Raw genomic sequence first — 21,093 nt, forward strand, 5'->3', positions numbered from 1 at the left:
TCAAATCTTAAGAGTCAAGAAGTTTGTATTCATTTCAATGGGATACAGGCAAGTTTGGCTCTGTGGAACTTCCAAATTTCAAATTATATATAAACATTCCTTAGAGAATGATAGCGGTGACTCATAATGAAAACATCTCTTTATTTGTAACAACTATTGAAACTGGCTTACATTATCCCAATTTCAATTTTGTAATGATCAAAGGACTTTAAAAAAATTGAAGAATTAATAGGACCAATGTCTATTCATTTCCAAATTTCAGGTATAACCATTCAGACAAACTCAAACAGTTCCAACAATTCACTTAGAATAAAAAGTCAATTCAATCAATCCGCAAAACTTCACCTTTACCATAAAGGAGCGCTTGTTGAAAAAGAACCACTTTCTGAAAATCTTCATGATATGATATTTGCAATGATGTTTGGCTTACTCTGACCGTTTGTGCGTTTATCAGTAATTTCTAGTTCGTGCGACTTTTAAGGTCAGAAATGTAATGTTTTGATTTCAGATAACTGTTTGATAATCACAAATACTCTAACATCAAAATTTGGGCTATATACGTTAATCACATAAATGGGTTCTTCGACAAAAAAAAAAAAAATAAATAAATCGTGTAACAGTTGACAGGATGAGTTAGAATTCATCAAGAACGAATTTAGAATCCGGTACATATCAAATGAGTTCTTTACCAATTTAATTAAGAATTCGATTCAGACCCTGAGTTCATGAAAATACGATTTGTGTGCATGAGAACAATGCATTTCACTTCTTTACCACTTAAATTATTCTAAAGATGAAATTAAAATTACTTAACAGGAAGACAATGATTTGCACATATTGACGAAGATTATAGTACAATAAAACAAGAAGAGCATCGAATCCCTTTCCAGTAGATATTCGACATCGAAGGTGATTTTTCCAGTTCATCAGGAAATGTTGGATGATCGAAGTGTTGTACATTTCCATTTGCATATTTGTTGCTTTGACGAAAATGTGTCAAGAATGTGGCTTTGGGAATGCCATATGTTTCACAGACTGTGGTGAGCTTTTGACCCTCATCTGTATACTGCCGTAGGGCCATGCCCATATCCTCTTCGTCCCAACACCCATATGGACCCTTGAAATGAGAGAACAGAGACAATCAATGCAAGTGTACCAGTATATTTATAAGCTGATTAGCTATATTAAGGCATAAACCTACAGTAACAACTATTAGCCTGAATGAACATGCCTAAAATGTTGACTGAGCATATGTAGGCTAATCGTACGTATCCCATAGCCAAACTGGAACTCTGATGTCTACAGACCAGTTTAAAAAAAGGGAAAAAATAGGTCAAACGAATTGAGAACCGATGGAAAATATACACCTATTGATTAATCCATCGACTCAATCGATCTTCCCAAAAGATGGTCTTAGACCAAGTTTTAAACAGCCATCAAACTTTCCTTATCAAAGCCCAATCTTTGATATAGTCTAGGTAACATTTTCAATGACGTAGGTTATACATGTATCCAGATTCAGATACCAACAGCAACTGGAACGTAAGGTTTGAAAAATATCCTCAAGCTTGGTTGAAAGGCTCTTAGACCGCGTGTTCTTTCCTCTGTGAAGGAAATTATTATCATGATCCCTCTGCAAAGAAAGAGAGTCAAGCTTTTCGATCTGAGGATCATGTGATGTAGAGGCAACTATCTTGTCGTCAGCATCACGAGGAAACTCGGCTTGCTCTGCAGGGTGAAGGTTAGCAAACCATTCATCGGATACATCATCTCTACCTGAAAAAGAGGGGAACAAAATATTCAACTGGTTATTAGACGAAATGGTGAAATGGCAGTTAGAATTGATGGTAGACCAAAACGAGTTGGTACTAGTAATTGGACGAATTGGCATTAGACCAATTGAAAATAAACCTTAATTAGCCTAAATAAAAAGAAAAAGTTTATGGTAAAAAGTGTCATGTTTCAAAAGCTTTCTGATTGAAATCCTCATACAGTATAAAATTAGAAATGTAGGCCTATTAAACATAGAAAACACACTACAAGGTACTTGTGACGTCACAATAAGCACGAGAATGAAGAACTTTGTAAGCTCGAGCATTGTGTCTTTGCAGACGGCAGGCAATATCGTGATATCTGACTTCCCAGTTTATGCCTTCTGAATTATGTTCAGTTAAGATAATGATAATTATATTGGATGGTTTTACTTCATGGAATACCAGATATATTCCATGAGTTTGAGCCTAAATTGCACGAATCGAAGATGAGTGCAATAGCGTTTCCATTTAGGGAAAAATATTCCCTGGCGGGCTTGAATTTCAAACCTCTGCCGCAACGACCTGTTCAGCAATATAGGTAATAGAATACAAAATAAATGTTTTGAGGAATTCTCAACATTGTAATTTGTAAGTGGTCATAGACATAGACCTACTCCTGTATGTGTATGTAGGACAGGTTTACCATGTCACGCCATGCTTAGGCTTACTGGGATTCAACTGGTCCAGATTCGACTTCGCAGAGACCTCCACGTTGATCAGATTTCGTACAATTCCTTTCGAGGCATCCTCCTCAGTTTCTACACAGCCTGTATAACGATTCCTAAGGTTTCTGCTCTCTTAATTTTTCAGCGAAATGAAATAATATAAATACCATGTAAACACGATTGTAATTGAACTTTTGGCTGCCATTTTCCCCTAATTTTTACGAATGTTTATTCTTTATGCTGTTTGTATTTTATTTCTTGTACTTCTGTGAGTCTATCTCAGGAAGGTCTACTTGTTTTGTGTCGGTCACATAACGTTGTTGTGTTACTTATTTGCAGATTAATATGTCTTGGCAAATTATCGGTGTTGAATTATCATCAGTGTACTTAGCTTCTTACCTATATAATTCACGTGATTCAGATTTACAGTGGAATCTTTAAAAATTCTACTTAAACTCTGATTTTCTGTGTAAGTAATGTACAATCCGGAATTTAAACTGTTAAGTCTAATCAAACGTAATCATGGAGTCTTAAAAATATTTACATTGTTGATATTGATAAGATGATGTGATTCCAGTGTCCTAGGCAAAATTTGAGAGAAAAAAAAAACCAGCGGTGTCGGCGTATAATATGCCTCAAAATGTAATACATTGTATACATTTAACACCAAATTAATTATAAATTTGTACCTGTATCTTATTGGAACCGTATAACAGGACTCCGCTTTCTTACTAGAATTGTGTGTGTGTGTGTGTGTGTGTGTGTGTGTGTGTGTGTGTGTGTTTTTTGGGGGGGGGTTACCTGGTATGTTAGGCAAACAGAAATCACCTTTTTACCTGTTTACATACTACAAAGTGTTAACGGAAATCTGTTGATTCAAGTACTCATTTTCTGCACATTGACAGTTGGTTTTGTTTTAAATGTGTTCTTTCAGAGGAAAGCAGTAGATTAAAGAATGTTAAAATTTTGGTTCAGATGAAATTTCAGATTGCCGACTATTTTTGTGTGAAAATAAGAAATATGTTAGGAAATAAAAAAACACGTATGTTTCTACGAGGAATTCAAAGTTCATTTGATGACTATAAGGTTTTGAAATGGCTGAGATATTCACTACAAAGCGATCCTGATAAAAGATAAAAGACCTTTAGGATTGCTTTACTTTACTTTGTTTTTGTGTTTGTTTTTGTTTTGTTGATATCTCAGCCGTTGGAAAACTTATTTTCGTCAGAAAAACTTGTAATTCTTTCTAGAATTGTATGTTTCTTAGCATTTCGTAGAGTGATTCCCAAGTATCTCGCAAAAAGGTCAAAAGCTGAATCCTCAGCTGAATTACTTAAAAAATAAAGAAGAGCATTAACATTTTCTTCCGAATGCAACTTTGGACCTTTGTTAAGTTTGAATTTGTGATGCTGTTGCGTAATAGTCATTTTGGTTGCCCTTAGCAACCGGGCAACGGCTTATTTTGAGGCCTGATAACATTGTTAAAATGATATGCGAATATTAATGAAAAACCTTTCTCACGGCATTGATGAGTATTTTTGTAAATTAAACCAATCCTTCTTTTTTTTTCATTCGTCCTGGACACAAATTAACTGTCTTGCGGCCCTGCCATGTGTCTGTAATTCTGACTCAATACTGTATCTACATTTGGTGTGGTGGTTTCCTGTGGTCATCACAGTAGAAGTCATCGTCATAGTTGAACTTTTCTGGCAGGCATTCTTTGCATGACCAGTGTCTGCATCCGGCGGAAGAGCAGCCTGCCCATTTTCTTTGGTCCCATGTTGATTCCTCCCACTAGTTGGATCCGCATTTGTAACAAAAAATCTTCATCGTACTCCTCATTTCCTGTGTCCCATTTTTGGTCTTCTGACTCGTCTTCATCTTCACTTTCTTCAACATCCATTTCTTCTGTTTCTTCTGTTGCAGCATTAACATGAACATCAGCCACTGCGGTCCGCCGATTTGCAAAACGAAAGGGCTCCACTTCTTCCTCGGCTTCATGTACACCTGACCGTACTTTCTCATTCCCGACTTCGTTTTCTTGTTGTCGTTCTTCTTTTTGTTCATGTCTCCTTTCCTGTCTTTTCTCTTCTTTGCTTCTTCTTTCTTGTCTTTTTTCTTCTTGCTTCTTCTTGCTTCTTCTCCTCCTCTTGTTTCTTCTTTGCTTACTTCCGTTCTTCTTCTTTCTGTTTTTCTTCTTTGTTCTTCCTCTCATCCTCAATTTTCTTCACCTGCAGATTGTAAGTCTCCTTTGCCTCCTCCACTGTGAGAATCCTTGCAGAACTCCTGCCTCGTGGTGGCAGTTTCCTTCCAGGAGGGACGTACTCTTCTTGGAGGAAGACTGATACCACATCGAACTTAACCAGCGGATTCTGAAGGACAGCTCTCTTCCTCAGTTCCTGTGGTCTCTCTTCATTCCGAGGTTCGTTTTCGGTTGCCACTGATTGGTCTTCCTCGTTCTGTGGTCCGTCGACTGTCACGGGGGGGGGGGGGGGGTCTTCTCCATCAGGTGCCGTGTCAGCTTGCACCGCTACGTCGGCAAAACGGTACTGTGGAGGAATTGCGAGGTCAACATCCGCCGATGGGATTGTCCGTGAGCGAACCAACTGCTCCTTGTCCACGGCGTTTGGGTTGAGCGGAAAGATCCCTGTCTTCACAAAGCCATTCTTGATATTGTGCATCGACATTGCGGCCTCAAACGGTATATCTTCAGCATTCGCGGGATCTCCTTCGAGATCCACGGTGAACTGCGGAATGCCTGGCCTTTCTTCACAAAAGTCCCAATGTGAAACTTTAGGGACTTGTACACAGCCACATCAAGTGGCTGGCACAGATGTGTGGTGTGCGGCACAAGTTCCAAGATGATGACGTGTTCTTCCATGGCTTTCAGAATCATCCGGGTATCCTCATGTGAGGCGTGGCCATCGAGTATGAGTAGAACGGGATTGGCCTCCGAACGATCCGCAGGACAGTGCTTCAGAAATATCTTTTTGAACCATCCTACCATCAGTTCCCCGTCCACAAAGCCGCTGTCGGACTTTCCATAGAGGCATCCATCCGGACCTCCTCTAGTGTAGTCTCCGCCTGGGATCGCCCCTTTGAATACGATGAAGGGTGGCATCGGCGTTCCATAGGCGGAGACACACACAGCATAGAAACGTGTTGGCTGCCAGCCACTGTCACTGCGTGGACATGCTTTTACCTCTTCGGGATAACAACACGCTGGGTAGACTTGTTCAAGTCCACCAATGTCTCATCCATGTTGAATATTCTTTGGCATGCTGTGAAAGTCATAGCGATCGAATACTCCTCTGAGAAGCGTGAAATACTTTCTGATATTGTCAACTGTCGAAGACGTGACACGGCATCGATCTAGTTTGTCGGCCCGCCTGCCCTTCAACACCTCATCATGGTAGGCCTCACGGAAACGAAGTCACCAGCTATAGCTTGGACCATTCGGCCCAAACTTCCCTTCCCCCACACTTCTTGTCGAGAATCCACGCGTATGTCATGACCTGGTTTATGGTTAGTGTTACGGCCTTTGCTGCCATATACGTTATGACAGTAAGTCGCGGTCGATCCCCAGAGGGCATCAAGAGGGACCTTTCCATGGACTCAGTCAATGTTTTTCTTGGGACGTCGTGATTTCTTGCATCTGTTGCAATCTGTAGGCCCCTGTCTTTGACATTATAGTCGGCAGCATTCATGTCATCCTGCGACCAAGCTCTGTACTGTATATGTCGTTTCCCTCCATGTCCAGCCATAGCTAGTCTGGTTGTAAGAAACCCCTCCAAACTACATTTTCATGTAGGCATGCGTACAAAACATACAAAATAACATTGTAATACAAGAAGAAGAAGAAAAAAAAAATAAACGAAAGGATAGATATGGTGACAGGAAAATAAATTATGTGCAGCAACGGTGCAAAATAAAATGGAAAACAAAAGTGGGAAGTGAAAATGTATGCAAATAATAATGGAGGGTGGCGGATGTGAAAAATAACAGCCATGGATTTATGAAATTTAAAAAACAAAAAAACAAAACAAAACAGAAAAAAACCTTACCTGTATAATCTGCAGGATTTATTTCAATCTGTAAGAAATGGAAAAAATAAAGTTTGTTAATGCAATTCTACTTGAAACAATATTTCATTCAAATCTACAGCTATGCGATAGTTTATTTTTGAAAACATTTTATTGCAAATTTATTTCAGTCGAAACATATATACATACTTTATAATAACTCTATGAATTAAGACAATGCAAATATCACATGACTTACCCTCTGAGGACGGGGGCAAGTTAGATGCAAGGGGGGAAGGATGACTGAGGAGAGCCGCTGGTATACTCGTCAGAATCTGGTAAAGAGAGAAAGAGAGAGAGAGAGAGAGGGGGGGGGGGAATGGAGAGAGAAAAAAGAAAAACGAAGAAATATATCAACTTCACACGTACATGGTATTACTCTATAAATTGTGACGATAAGAAAATAACTTACCCTCTACAGACTGAGGTTAGCTGGATGGAGGGGGGGGGGGACAGGCAACTGGTGAGCCGCTGGTATACTTGCCAGAATCTGGTAAAGAAAGAGAGAGAGAGAGAGAGAGAGAGAGGGAAAGAAATTTACACAGTTTGGAAAGAAATCCCGGGTTTTTGAGGTGGGGTGGGGGGGGGGGGTGCACTTTCATTACTGATACACTTTTACATGCACTTAGAAAATGACCCACCCCCTTCATAGCCACAAATTATTTACCGGTATTTATTATGCCCCCCAATGACCCCCTTTTCGGCTAGGGATTTAATAGTTGCATAGTCCCCTTTGACCCCAATTGTTTTATTAACCTGCAACACTCCATAAATGATGTGTGTGATTACTTTATACTGTTTTGAAATGTAATATTTTATCCTGTTTATATATCTCATGCTGATCAGGCTACTCTGGATAAAGAATTGCAATAAATAAATAAATAAATAAATAAATTACCACCATTTGTGTTCGTTGAAAGCACATCTCTGCCATTTTTGTCTCGCCCACCGGAGGTGAAGGCGAGACTAACGGATCCAAATGGCGTCCGTCCGTCGTCCGTCCGTCGTCCGTCACAAATGTTAAAGTTTACCTGCAAGACTCTCTTATGATGCATAACTTGGCATCTGTTACGGCAATGGCAGCCACACTTGGGTGATAGAAGCACTAGGGGTATCTCCATGTTATGGTGTTGTCAGAGGTCATGTGATGATGTCAAAAGTCATTTGAGGTCATATATTAAAGAGTATGTGCAAGACTCTCTTTTCTACGTTAAAGTTTACCTGCAAGACTCTCTTTTGACAAATAACTTCACATAAGTTGCTTGGATTGCAACCTAACTTGGGTCATAGATGCACTGGGGGTACCTTCATGTTATGGTGCCGTTGGAGGTCACAGGATAAGGTCAAAGGTCATTTGAGGTCAAACGTTGAAGTTTACTTGCAAGACTCTCTTATCACATGTAACTCGACACATGTTGCTACAATGGCAATCAAACTTGGGTGATGGATGCACTGGGGGTACCTTCATGTTATGGTGCCGTAAGAGGTCACATGATAAGGTCAAAGGTCATTTGAGGTCATACGTTAAAGTTTACTTGCAAGACTCTCTTATCACACGTAACTCAGCACATGTTGCGACAATGGCAATCAAACTTGGGTGATGGTAGATGTCTCTTGGGAAGTTGAAGGTAACCACAAGGTCAAGGGTTACAGACAGGGGTCAACGAACTTTTAGGGCCCAATGTTAAGTTTTTAGGGCGCATTTCGTTTATGGCTCATAACTTTTGATCCCTTTGTCCGTTTGTGACCAAACTTGGATGGAAGATGTCCCTTGGGGAGGTGAAGGTCGTCACAAGGTCAAAGGTCACAGACAGGGGTCAACAAACTTTAAGGGCCCAATGTTATGTTTTTAGGGTGCGTTTTGATAGTGGCTCATAACTTTTGATCCCTATGTCCGTTTGTGACCAAACTTGGACGGTAGATGTCCCTTGGGGAGTTAAAGGTCATCACAAGGTCAAAGGTCACAGAAAGGGGTCAACAAATATTTAGGGCCCAATGTTAAGTTTTTATGGCGCGTTTCGATTATGGCTCATTACTTTTGATCCCTTTGTCCATTTGTGACCAAACTTGGATGGTGAATGTCCCTTAGGGTGTTGAAGGTCACCACAAGGTCAAAGGTCATAAGCAGGTCAATTAACTTGTGGGAGTTATAAAAAATATTAATTCCTTGTACGCGAATGGGCGAGACACAATTCGGCGATTGCCTTGTGAATATAGAATGCCCCCCCCCCCCCCACAAAGATGACTACCGCTGTACATTTACTTTGAGGTGCTTTCGATGAGCGTGGTACATAATGCCCCTCCCATGTTTTTTTTTTTTTTTTTTTTTTTTGTCAGGACATGTAGGACAGAACCCCTTACAGGTGGTAGTTAGCAAAAAAGGGTGAAAAAAATGAATTACCAAAATTTGTGGGCTTGCAGCATATACAAATACTATGCCTTCCCCAACCTAAAAAAACAACAAACAAACAAAAAAAAAAAACCCCTGGTTGCTGTGCAGTGGAAGGGACTAAAACAGGATGTGAAACTCTGCAGCATGTCATAAACAGTGAAGGGATTATCATATTACTAAGCTGAAATTGATCACGCAGTCAACACATTCTACCCATATACTTATCAATACCAACGTCCAAAGTTAGACCGCTAGACCGCTAGACCTATAGACTTAGTATAGACACTATTATCCTTTCAAAAGCTGAGAGTTAAAAGTTAAGAGTGCGTAGGACCAACAAGGGTTTTTAAGAAATGAAAAGGGGACTCAGATACACCGGATAACTCTCTTCTCCCAAAATAGTTTTCTGGAAAAACTGCTAAAGGACAAATTCCCATTCATTTTCTAATCCTAAACTTTAACATGATGTAGGCCTAGCGTCTTTCACTTTCAGAAAGTACAATCTGTACATGTATAAAAAAGAAGAAGAAAAAAACAACTCAGGATTGACTATGCTGACCATGCTGGTTTTGTGATGCACGGTCACAAGCGTATTACTAGTGCATTAAACAGTACAACGTGTTCGGGTCGCCGGTGTGGTTTAGGGCAACCCCGTACATATCCTTTTTGACATTGAAAAAAAATGTGCAAGGGAACAATCTTCTTCTTCTTCTGTAGAAGTGCATCCTTCTTAGCTAAAGATCAACGCACTAATAAGCACTCGTCAAAAGAAACTCTGCTTTGAAGCTTTGAATGCAATCTCCAAATCTTCACTCGGCAAGCAATGACTCCGCCATGAATGCATGACGTTGTAGTCTGCGATCGATACGATACGATGAGGATCGAAAATGCTATCGTATGATCACTTTGTAATTTGTCAAGTACGTGTATACATGGATGATGCCCGTCCGCCACGCACTGTACATACTGCAAACCTTTGCTGCAAACGCCAAACAATACGAGCAGACCACCCTAGCCTGGCTTAGCGCCTGGCCTACCATACAAAATCGAAAATCCCGCCCAATATCTTCTGCACGATACCGATCCGTACCGATTCTCTCTGCGCTGGGCCCGAGTACTCGTGCACACTTATGGATCCTCGCGCGCTAGCTGTAAAATGGCTAGCCGTGCATTTTTCCTTATAATTTTACTTTTGTAAGAGAAGACAAACAGGTCTAGGTCTAAGAAAAAAATTATCGTTCTGTCTGGTATTTTTCTTCTATTCATTAGGGTTTACTAAACCAATTATAAAACAATTTCTTCAACGAATATCATTTGATCTATCAAAATGATACCATAAAGATGTACTATAGTATGCGTAATGACCGTCTAACAGGATTCTTAATTTCCGAACAGATTTTGAGGGGTCGCATTGACCCGGTTTTTTCTGGTTATTCAGTCGTTGTGAATTGATTGAAGATTTCTCGGACAAAACTATTCCAAATGGGGTCAATCATTTTGACTCCGTAAGATTACACTGCAAGGTTGATAACTTATTTATTCATTGATGTTTTCCTTCTTCACTTTTTATATAGGCGCCTAGAGTGTTAAGTTATCGATGTATTGTTTCATCTTCATTCGTATAACGTTTGTTTTCTGCGTTTCCAGCATGTCCAGTGTCTTTGATATTTGAAATACATCATGTACATTGTGTATCCTTGTACTTGTTTTGGTTTATTGAAAACTGAGGAGATTAATCAATAATCATTTGAATCAATAATCAATAAATAAATGTTTGAATTAATAAATGACTACATATAAATAAATATACCCTCCTTCGCCGTCTCTTTACTCCTTTTAAGCTTGGTCGTTGGTTATGCTATACTTACGATATTTGTATAACTGTGTTTGTCCCTTTGATTGTCTCTCCTTTTTTTTCTTTAAGTCTTTACTGATCAAATCAACAAATCAATCATACAGAATCAAAATATTTACAGGATTAGATAGAGCAGTTTTCACATGAATACAAGAAATGTTTCCAGACTGTTCTATAGTGGAAACTATGAACACAAGAATCAGAGATACATGTACAAAAACAAAAATCTGACCAAGTCAGTCTATCTCCTTGGTCCCTATGAAATGATCTCCATTTCCATACGTATTGGTACAAATACCTGTATACTTATGAAACAGAAGAACTAATATGAGAAACGAAACCTCACGGCACCAAGGGTATTGTAATAAGTAGTACGTTTCCACGGTATTGCCCATGATAGATTAGCAGAGACATGAAAGACTAGCAAAAAAATTACTCTAAACATCAAATCTCCATTTCTTAAAAAGCAATGGGAGTTTACCTTTCTGTGAAGCTATGAATTCCACAATATTAGGCGATTTACTACTAAATTTACAGCAATGGATATAATACTTAAATACAAGAAATAGAAAAGTCAAAAATGTGTCAGCCTGAATGCCAAACATTTTTTTCAAAAGAGGAGATGATTCTATTGGAGGACTGTTTTCTATTTATTGTCAACAATAGATCATCCCATACAAGATTTACCACTGGGCATTCACAAAACACATGAACAATCGTTTCAGGTTCCTTATTACAAAATGAACAGAGGGGAGAGTCTTTCCTTTTTATTTTGAATAAGAACGCATTAAAAGCAATTGTCTTATGAAAATTTTTAAAATAAAATGATCTCAAACGACTATCGATAGTGCATTTAAAATTCAGCATGAGTATTTTTTTTGCCAATCGAGAGTGAAATTAACGGGAGATGGACAAGAATCCTTCTAAAAAGAGAGTGTTTGTCCGGCACACATTCATCAAACAGTGTAGAGTATCCATATCTAATAATTTTCTTACTTTCAGTTATTTTGTGCACAATTTCAAGATGAATATCTTTTTCAGATGAAATTGTGTCAAGACCATTTAACCACGGGGAAGGAATATTCTGTAGCAAGAAATTGTATTTCCGTCTTCCTTTTAATGAAATATCAAAGTCAATAATACTAACTCTTTAAAAAGCTTGCAATCAGGGTGAGGTGGATTTAATCTTGCTCCTTTTGCATTAGTACCTGGAAAATGCAACACGAACAGACTGTATTTCATATGAAAAAAAAATCGTATTGTGTTGAACTCTTCTCGAAGATTGTACATGTACTTCATTATGTACAAAGTTATGTTTTAGTTCATGTTCATGTTTCATGCTTTCATGTTCCGGATGTCTAATGGATCGCATTTTGCGTTATGATATCAAAACCTGACGCTATTTGCTGGATCTTCTTAGCAGTGAGTTTCTCAAATATTTATTAGGACACTTCCATGCAACACTTTACATTTCAATACTAACAGTCATTATCTTCTTATGACATTATTTTGTTTTACAGACCCATATTTCATATTCCTTATTATCATTATTATCTTTTAATTGATCCCTCAATGTTATTTTGTCAGGAACAAGACTTCATTAGGCCTTAAATGAAATGAAGTGCATAAAGAATTGGGAAACATAATTATAAAGTGGGCTATGTATAGGTGATAAAGTTTGTTTGGTGTATAGTGCTGACGCAGGAAATGATATTAATGAATACATTTATGAGTTGAATATTTGTATAAACTGTGATACTGGTCTATTTTGTTGATGGTGTAGTTGTAAATGTTGGGTTTATGGTATTATGTTGTTTTGGTGAATATGATATTGTATGTTAATATGAATTATAGTTTCAGTCGCATTCTGCAATATGTCTGTCAGTCGCAGAAATGTCTGTGGTGTACCTGCGTATATTATTTGATGTTTATTTTGTTGTTATATCCAATGTACAAAAAAAAAAATTATCAGTGCGGACAATAAAGTAATCAATATTGTTTGAAACTTTTTCTGTATGCATTTTACACAGTGCTAGAGGTTTATTATTGGAATATTTTAATTGAATATTTGAGTATAAAAACGAGCCAAATCCAAATTTGGCAATCTCCTTTGGAGACCCTTCACGCAGCCATGCAAAGAAAGATAACCACTCATATTAATGTTTTACATTTGAATTTGTATAAAAAATACCTTACCAATAGAAAAATTAAGATATTGGGAAATTATTTAAGGATTTCTATATTTTGTTCTAAATTTTCTGTAATTGACTTGGGTCGTTTTGATATTCAGATATTCAATTGATAAACATTAACACAATATTAGGAATTAAGTAACCAATCACGCACGCACTGCCTACCAGAGGTGGAGTCTACATTATATCAATATCTTATGTCTACCGTGCTAAAATTTAATAATCTGTTCATATACACCTTTGATTCACTCCTTACAATGATACAAATGCAATAACACATCACGCCTCTCTATCACGAAGGGAACCCGTTATTCGATTCAATTCAGTTCAGTCCAATTTGATTGTGCTTTTTTATTTATCACTCGTGCTGTAGTTCTTAAGATACTGGATAAGCATGATCAGATAGGAATTGAGTAGTTGTGGAAAGGTTGGTTCAAATGCTGTCACATTGAATCACCTCGTTATGGTTATTTTTCTTTTCTTTGCAAAGGGGTATTTTTTTTTCAGTTATTTTGATCAAGACAGCCGGTTTGAATCAATGCCAAACAGACAAAGGTTGAAATCCTAATGCTTGTGTGAAAATATGTTGCGTAATTTATTTACACTGAACATCGCAGGCTTGTGTGTAACGTCCCATTTCTTTTCTCAATTATTCAAACATGAATAAAGACTTCATTCGTTTCACATTTGAACAACAACAAACACTATCTATTGACTTTGTTTATTGCAAACGAAATACACATGACTGGACATCGTGGCATTTGACTATAATAAAAAAACAATACATTGTAACTATTTACTATGTAACATAAATGTTTATTGCGGTATATTTTCTAGGGATGTATGATATTGTGTACTGACAATAAAAGAAAACAGCCACATGTAGCTAACCTGTGCATTCAAGCTGTTTGCGATATACGTATGCAAAAACAAAAACAAAAACAAAAATAAATCTCAAAACGCAAATTGAAAGCCACTTTAACAAGGAGTGATGGACAACGGCTCAAACAGAGAGATGTGTTTTGATTCTAAAAAGAATGAGGTTGGAGTTTGACATTAATCGCCGTGAACGATAACTATAGGAGAAAGTGTTATCGACACCTCTGTGTTAGTAATGCTGAAATGTTGCATGTCTCTCTTTTTACTGTCCATTGAGGAATAATGAACAGCACATGACTTACTGCATAACTGCAAGTTTGTATAAAAATATTACAATGATACCTGACCAGGCGATCACTCTTTACTTTCAAATTTTGAAATTATAATACATTGAATATTAGTGAATATAGAGCAATGTGTTTGAATACTACGCACCATTTCTTGTTTTTGAATGTCAAACAGTGTGCTACATTGCGAATTTTGACAATGAATTAATCAGGTTTCACTCAAAAGACACTGCAATTAAAATGGTTTGTCTTTGCCAACCGTTTGATTTGTTACAAACAAACTGTTCAGGAAGGCTAGAGGATTTTTTTTTTTTTTTTCAGACCAAGCGAATCGTTACACCAGCGAATTATTACTTAATTATTCATTGCAGGTAATTTTGATTGTACTGCTATATATCATAGTGACTGTTTTACAATCATTATCATCCTTATACCTGAGTATAACATGACACTATATACTACTGCTACTACTGTCGTTAAAGTTGTCTTACATCATCGCAATCCATATGCAATATGTTTTCAATTGATATGTCATGACTACACGGAAGTGAGATGAACAACAGCGTTGGTCAGGCCCTAGGGTATTTTATCAAGAATTTAGATGAGGGCAATATCTCTTCCCATTTGCTTCCAACTGCTACAGCTTCAGGGCTTGGCGTAAGTGCACATAAAAAACCGTTCTTGATTCAACAACTGTGTCTGGTGCCTATGAAATCAGACAGGGATGAACGTAATCAGTTTGTGTTCGCTATTATACTATATCAAAAATCTGCCCTTTTCCACAGCATGCAAGCCGCAATTAATTAGTCAATTATTGGTAGCAGCGTTTTAAGAGAGAAACAATAGAAAAGAGTCATAACGTAACGTAAAATCACAAAGATCTTTTTCAATGTTTTATATGAAGCTGTTGCTGATGTTTCGAGATTTACATCTATTCTTGTTCTTCTTTATAGAATGTATGCGTCTCATAAAAGACAAACAAGCCCGTTCAAGGTTGCCAAAATAACAACGCAGTCATTTGATCACCAAGGAAATAGCTATATTAATAACGACGAAACAAGTTATGTAAGAAACCTCTTAAGTGGAATTATTATGATACGCTTCTAAATTAATATAAACAATACAGAAACATACGCCTGTTTTCCGATAGTGTAGATCATAATCAAGTATGGTTAAAGCTAGCATACGTCACAATACTTTAATAGGCCTATATGATTGTCTATAAGGTCATGCATGGGTTAAAAAAGGTAAGCTACGAATTCAAATACCCTTGCAATAATTTAAATGAGCCACAAATCAGCTTTCTTGTCACTTTTCAATTCTGGTTGGTATAAAAGTAGCTTCATTCTAAAAACAATTTCATTCATTTCGAGACCCAAGTTACCCCTTAAAATAGGGTCAAATGCAACTTGTCCGTCGACACGTTATCTACAAATCAAGAGGTCTCTATACTCAGTTTCATTGTATGACAAAGGATTCCGATCTAAACTAATCACAGTATGTCCAACACAAGTTTATTACGAAAAAGATATTCAAACAAACTTGGTGGCATCCTCTTTTTTCCACGTCATGCGCTGATTCGGCCTTAATCTCCATCCACTGAGCACGACGGCCCGAGCAGAGGCCACGGATAATTGGCCCGTTTGAATTCTGGAAGTAACCGTCTGGAATAGGTCCAACGGCGACATAGGAAGTCATTGCAGTATCTGACACGACGTCGAAGACCTGTATCGTTTACGGCGAGAACGTTATTATGTACACTAATTCAATAAAATGCCTTTTGTTTTTTAAATCAGTTTGCAATTCTGTCTTTGAAAATCATCATCACTAATTCGTTATAGTTATACAGTATTTTACAGTAAAGGTTCTAACATTTCGAGCCATTTTCATCATATGAAAATTCAGTGAATGTTTGCTAGTCGGTGTGAAACCTTTTAGGTGATCACAAATTCTTTTCAAGTATGACTGTGACCGATATCACGGCTGGAACATTAAACATGGAACTTTAACAACTTGTACGTCTACGTCTAGGCCTACGTCTACGGAAATCCATACGGTATTTTAATACCCACTCTGACACTTGCACGCATTTTGGTTTGCGCATGGTTTGCGCATTGGCACGTTCTATTCCGTGCCAATTCGGGAAACATTCGTGGCAACGTGCGGGGAGAATGGTGGCCAATGCGGTCAATGCGTGAAATAAGTGAAAACATGTTCGAAACTAGCCTGAAACTTTGGCATCAATACATTTTTGGGCAACTTTCGTGAACCCTTCGTGAACTATGCGAAGAGTCCTTCGTCCACTGCGCAATCTATGCGCAAACTTTCCGTTCCTGCGCCATCATTGGCCAGAGTGCGTAGTAACCAAACCAGTTGAAACAAGTCACGTGACTAATAAAACAAAACCACAGTACAATGCATATCGTCACTGGGTAAAATCTCTTTGCGTGGCAATGAGAATACCAACGAGTGAACAATGCGTGTCATGTATGGTGTAAACATGATGCAACAATGCGTATCCTGAAGATTACGCATTTCGTAAAACTATTTGTAAATTCGACATGACCAGAATCGCGGATTACGTACCACTATTTTTTTAATGATAATTTTTACATGGATACATTCATTCACTCATTCGTTTTATTTCATTCTTCGGATAAAAATTGGAAAGTAACAATCATTCATATATATTATGTACAGGTATAAAAATGTTGACAAGTATTTTAGCGAACAGAAGCAAAGAGAACAAACAGAGTGCACTATAATAAAGAAAAATGAAATAGGATATATCAGTAAAAGCCTATAAGGCTTGAAAGGTAGATATACCCATTATATGACATAAAAATAACTACAGCACAAAAATATTCAATGTGTGATTGTGTGTGAGCGTGTGTGTGAATGTGAGTGAATACAAAATGTTTAACAGGAGGTTGCGTTAAATATAAAAACGACAAAAGAAGAAACCTATATTTTGTTTTAAATGAGTTCATAAATTGAATATTGCGTAAAGATGGAGGCAGAGAATTCCACATATTTGGCCCAATATACCGAATTGATTTATGCAAGGAATGGGAAGTTACACTAGATTTGTGAAAAAAAAAATGCTTTTATTCCCGATGTTCCTTTTGACGTGTTTGACCCAATGTGGCGTATATGGGAAGAATGGGTATCTGACAACGACGGTCCTGTAGATCATATGCCTATATGATGTAAGAGCTCTCTGGAAGAGCAGTTGTAACATTTCCCTGGTTGGATATTACGTAATCACCATCATGGTTATGATGACTCTCCAGTACTGTTCTTTGACGTCGTCTTCATCATATCGTTACCCTGACTATCACTTTCCTGCCACCTTACATAATCCCATGTTAGTTCTAACGATACCACCACTTACCAGGTGTCGTTGGTCGTTGCGCACCAAGGTCTTAGTCATCTCCGCCAGCTCTTCTTGGAGGGCGAAAACCATGCACGTCCGATCCTCATGGACACTCAGCACAACCACAGACTGTTAAAGATTGCCCCAGTATTAGATCGTGTGATGCAATGAACATAATCAACATATGCGTAATCTTATCTATATAGGATAAGATAAAACCTTTATTTACAAGGCAGAATTCCCCTTACGCATGAAAACGAGCCTTATGTCAATTCATGCTTAAATAAGTTTCATTGCTTTATATTGTCTAAGGTGGCCATTCAAGTATTGATTTTAGGTGGTGCTGACAAGAGGAATATTCAAACAAAGTGTTTTACTACCGTCGACAGAAATGTAGGCCTATTATTTTGTTTTAAATAGTCCGATTTCAATAAATATTTCAATGGTAACATTATTGAATGATTTTTTTTTCTGTATTGAGAGAGAGGACGATACTTATACCACACACACGCACACATACACAGACAGGAGTGCGTGACATGGAAGGAATAGGATTGTTTCATAATGAGATACAATGATATTGACATGGGAATAAAAATGTATCATAATAAAGACTGTTACCAGCCATGTGAACTACGTTTGTGAAGGCATATACAGCAGTAGCGCGGACAACGCATGACATGGCAAGCGTCCTATAAAGTCGATAGGCAAGATGGGCCCACGGCATAATGGCGTATTAGGCCTATATGTTTCTGATGTCATTATTGGGACAATTGCTTAATCGGGACAAAATTATTGTTGTCGAGTGATCCCGACTAAGTCATCGCGGTTCAAATTAAATCAAAGAAAGAAGAACGTCAAATACTCACACGATCGAAGTCGATCGCGATGGTTGCGGCCGGTCCCACGCTGAAGTTGCCCGGTGAGTTGAGGAGAACGGTGTTGAGGGCGCTGTTGTAAGTCAGTGTCTCGGAAGTCGATTTCCCGGTCTCGTCTCGGAGCTCCAGGTCTTTGGCCTATGTGAAGGTTGATGACAAAAACACAATGTTCATAATGCAAAAGGTCTGCCACGATAAGTCACCATCAAATATGTTATATTTTGCTTCTTTGTAGGAGTCGAGTTTGTTCTGTTTTTTGTCAGTTGAACGAAATGTCGAGAGAAATGTAATAACACCAGCACTAATATTTCAACAAACTTATTATGGCATGATGCATGAGAGTTACGACGTCTACTTGTGTCCATTCAAAATCGGGATTTGTGGAAATTGATTGATGGGAAACGTAGAGGCGTGAAAAAAAGATTATGCCAAAGAACATTTCAAAGACAGGTTAGTAGGATTGGATAATCCGTCATAACTAATGTTTTATGATCTAAATGTCTGTTTTGTAAGGAAGCGGAAATTTAAACCGAGAGCTTAAACCTCTTTGTTTAAACACACCCCGTTTATACATAAGCGCAAGCAGACGTGCTCAGGCACAACCTACAGCAAAATGGCAAAATTAATTGAGGTCTAGCAAAAATTAGTAGACAAATTAATTCAAATATGCATTCGACTATCAACATGACTAACGTATTTGATAACCATTACAATGCATGGACTCGTTGATGTTTTTTTTCCCCATTATCATGTCATTAGTATAATAATGTATTTTCATAGTATTAATATATTCTCATTATTATTATTATTATCATCATCATTGTTATCTATTTTGGGCCAATATCTCCTCTGTTACTTCCTTACCACGTCAGTGTCCATGATTCTGTTTCCAGTGTGCCCCAAGTCAGAGGTGGGACACATGGTTGTCGCCCGGTGGTCGCTGTGGATGATGAGCGTGACTGCGACTGCGCCGCCAACCAGCAGGGCTGCGACCACGATGGCAGTGCAGGATCGCACACGTGATACTTTGAGGGCCATCTCGTTGTCAAACTGCAGTTCGTAAGTGCAGAGAGAGAATGAGAGAGAGAGAGAGAGAGAGAGAGAGGAGGGACCTGGAGAAAGGCATGAAATTCCACACACACACACACACACACACACACACCCACACACACAAAATCAACATGTAAGGTGCCTTCTTTTTCCGCGCGGCGTACAGACCTGTTCGGTTTCAAAACACTTTGACTTAATTATGTCGGCCATTACTGGTGCCTTTCGAAATAAGAACAGATGATTCAATGGCTTGTGCATTGAGGCTGGTGCATTGCTTTGTCTGCTTGTGCATTGAGGCAGGTGCATTGCTGTGTCTGCGCGTACATAGTGTATATATCAACTACATGTATTGCTAGGCATCCTGAAGTCCCCCCCCCCCTTTATGGCTGAAAAAGACATTAACATAAAAAAACCCGCACCCAAACCGAACATATCTATACAACTGACAATCAATATTCAGATTTATAGGGGTTCTTGGAGGAGAAAATGAATCTGAAGACTTTCCTGAGTTGCCTTGTGTAAATCAGGATCTGAGAGCTTTTCGGTAATTTGAAAGACGCTCGTGTTAAACATGTTTCCCGCTAAAAACCTGTTGTGGGCTTATTATGCCGCTTACTTACAAACCACCTTTTATATAGATAGAGACCGAACAGAAGAGAAAAGTTTAGAGATAAAGAGAAACATAATAATACGAAATAGCTGATCCATCAATACAAGTCTCTAAATTTCCAAACATTTTGGACAGGGTCCATTGTTTAAGTAACGGGTTCAAGAATTTTGCTTTAGAGAAGCACGCAATATACCAAGATGACTGTAACTTCGACGAAGCTAATCGAATCTTAATAGTAAGTTTGTATAATCATGTTCAGAATAGATCTCAAAAATCGCTATGTTGTATTCTTTTAAACAGTAACGTGAAAAAACAAAGGTAGCGATTATAAAGTTCTGGTCTTTTACATTATGAACCCTACGTCGATCCAATTGAACTTACGCAGATGAGAAAATGTTTAAGAAAAATATTCTCTTGTTGGATGGAAAAAAAAATGATTTAGTATTCCGTTTAAAGGGAATCTGTCACTATTCTTGGTGGGTTCACCGAGATAAAGGATAATAAAAGGTTCGTGACTGCTCTGAAACATTTCAGAAATGATAGTCATAATATGCGGTATGACATTGTGTACTATTTAGTTATCTGGCACATTAACACATACCAAAGAGTTTATGTCCGATAGGATTGCAAGAATATAATTACAAATCAACTGAGAATCAAATCATTGATTAATCAAACAATACTCCCTATGGCATATTTAATTTCCATTAATATGAAAGTTACTATGAAAAGTAATTTACTTACCAGCAGTGCTGACTTGTCCATTCTTGTAGGCGAAAGTGGGGACTATTGTCGATTTTAAGTCTATAATGGTTCTATCGAAGACCTCTGAAAAAGAGCGGACTTTTCTTCCAGGAGTTCGATGCCTGATGTTTAGCCATTGGTTAACGTTATTTATAAAAGAAAACGTGAGCGTGGTTTTACGCATTGCAGCCTGTATTCTCGGCCAGAAGCATTTTGATTGGTTGGCACGGAGTGCAAAATCAACAATGTCATACTAAAAGGTGTACTTT

The 21,093-nt window shown here is 38.0% G+C and overlaps 1 protein-coding gene across 1 annotated transcript; it reads right to left on the bottom strand.

Annotated features, from left to right (window-relative positions):
- Positions 1-15,698: 15,698 nt before the first annotated feature.
- Positions 15,699-20,845, bottom strand: LOC140238658 (uncharacterized). The gene is made up of 5 exons (XM_072318558.1): positions 20,825-20,845; positions 19,285-19,470; positions 18,412-18,558; positions 17,561-17,671; positions 15,699-15,830 (listed from the first exon to the last, which is right to left on the bottom strand). The coding sequence occupies exons 1-5, from the start codon at positions 20,843-20,845 to the stop codon at positions 15,699-15,701; spliced, it is 597 nt and encodes a 198-aa protein (XP_072174659.1).
- Between the last annotated feature and the right edge of the window lie 248 nt (positions 20,846-21,093).

The sequence above is a fragment of the Diadema setosum genome, chromosome 15 (genome assembly GCF_964275005.1).
Source record: "Diadema setosum chromosome 15, eeDiaSeto1, whole genome shotgun sequence".
In the NCBI taxonomy this organism is placed as follows: domain Eukaryota; kingdom Metazoa; phylum Echinodermata; class Echinoidea; order Diadematoida; family Diadematidae; genus Diadema; species Diadema setosum.

Coding starts and splice junctions, on each gene's coding strand:
- LOC140238658 (XM_072318558.1), bottom strand. CDS start 20,845: ATGGACAAGTCAGCACTGCTG. Junction 17,672..18,411: donor TCGCGATCGACTTCGATCGT/GTGAGTATTTGA, acceptor AATCTTTAACAG/TCTGTGGTTGTGCTGAGTGT. Junction 15,831..17,560: donor GCAACGACCAACGACACCTG/GTAAGTGGTGGT, acceptor GACCTATTCCAG/ACGGTTACTTCCAGAATTCA.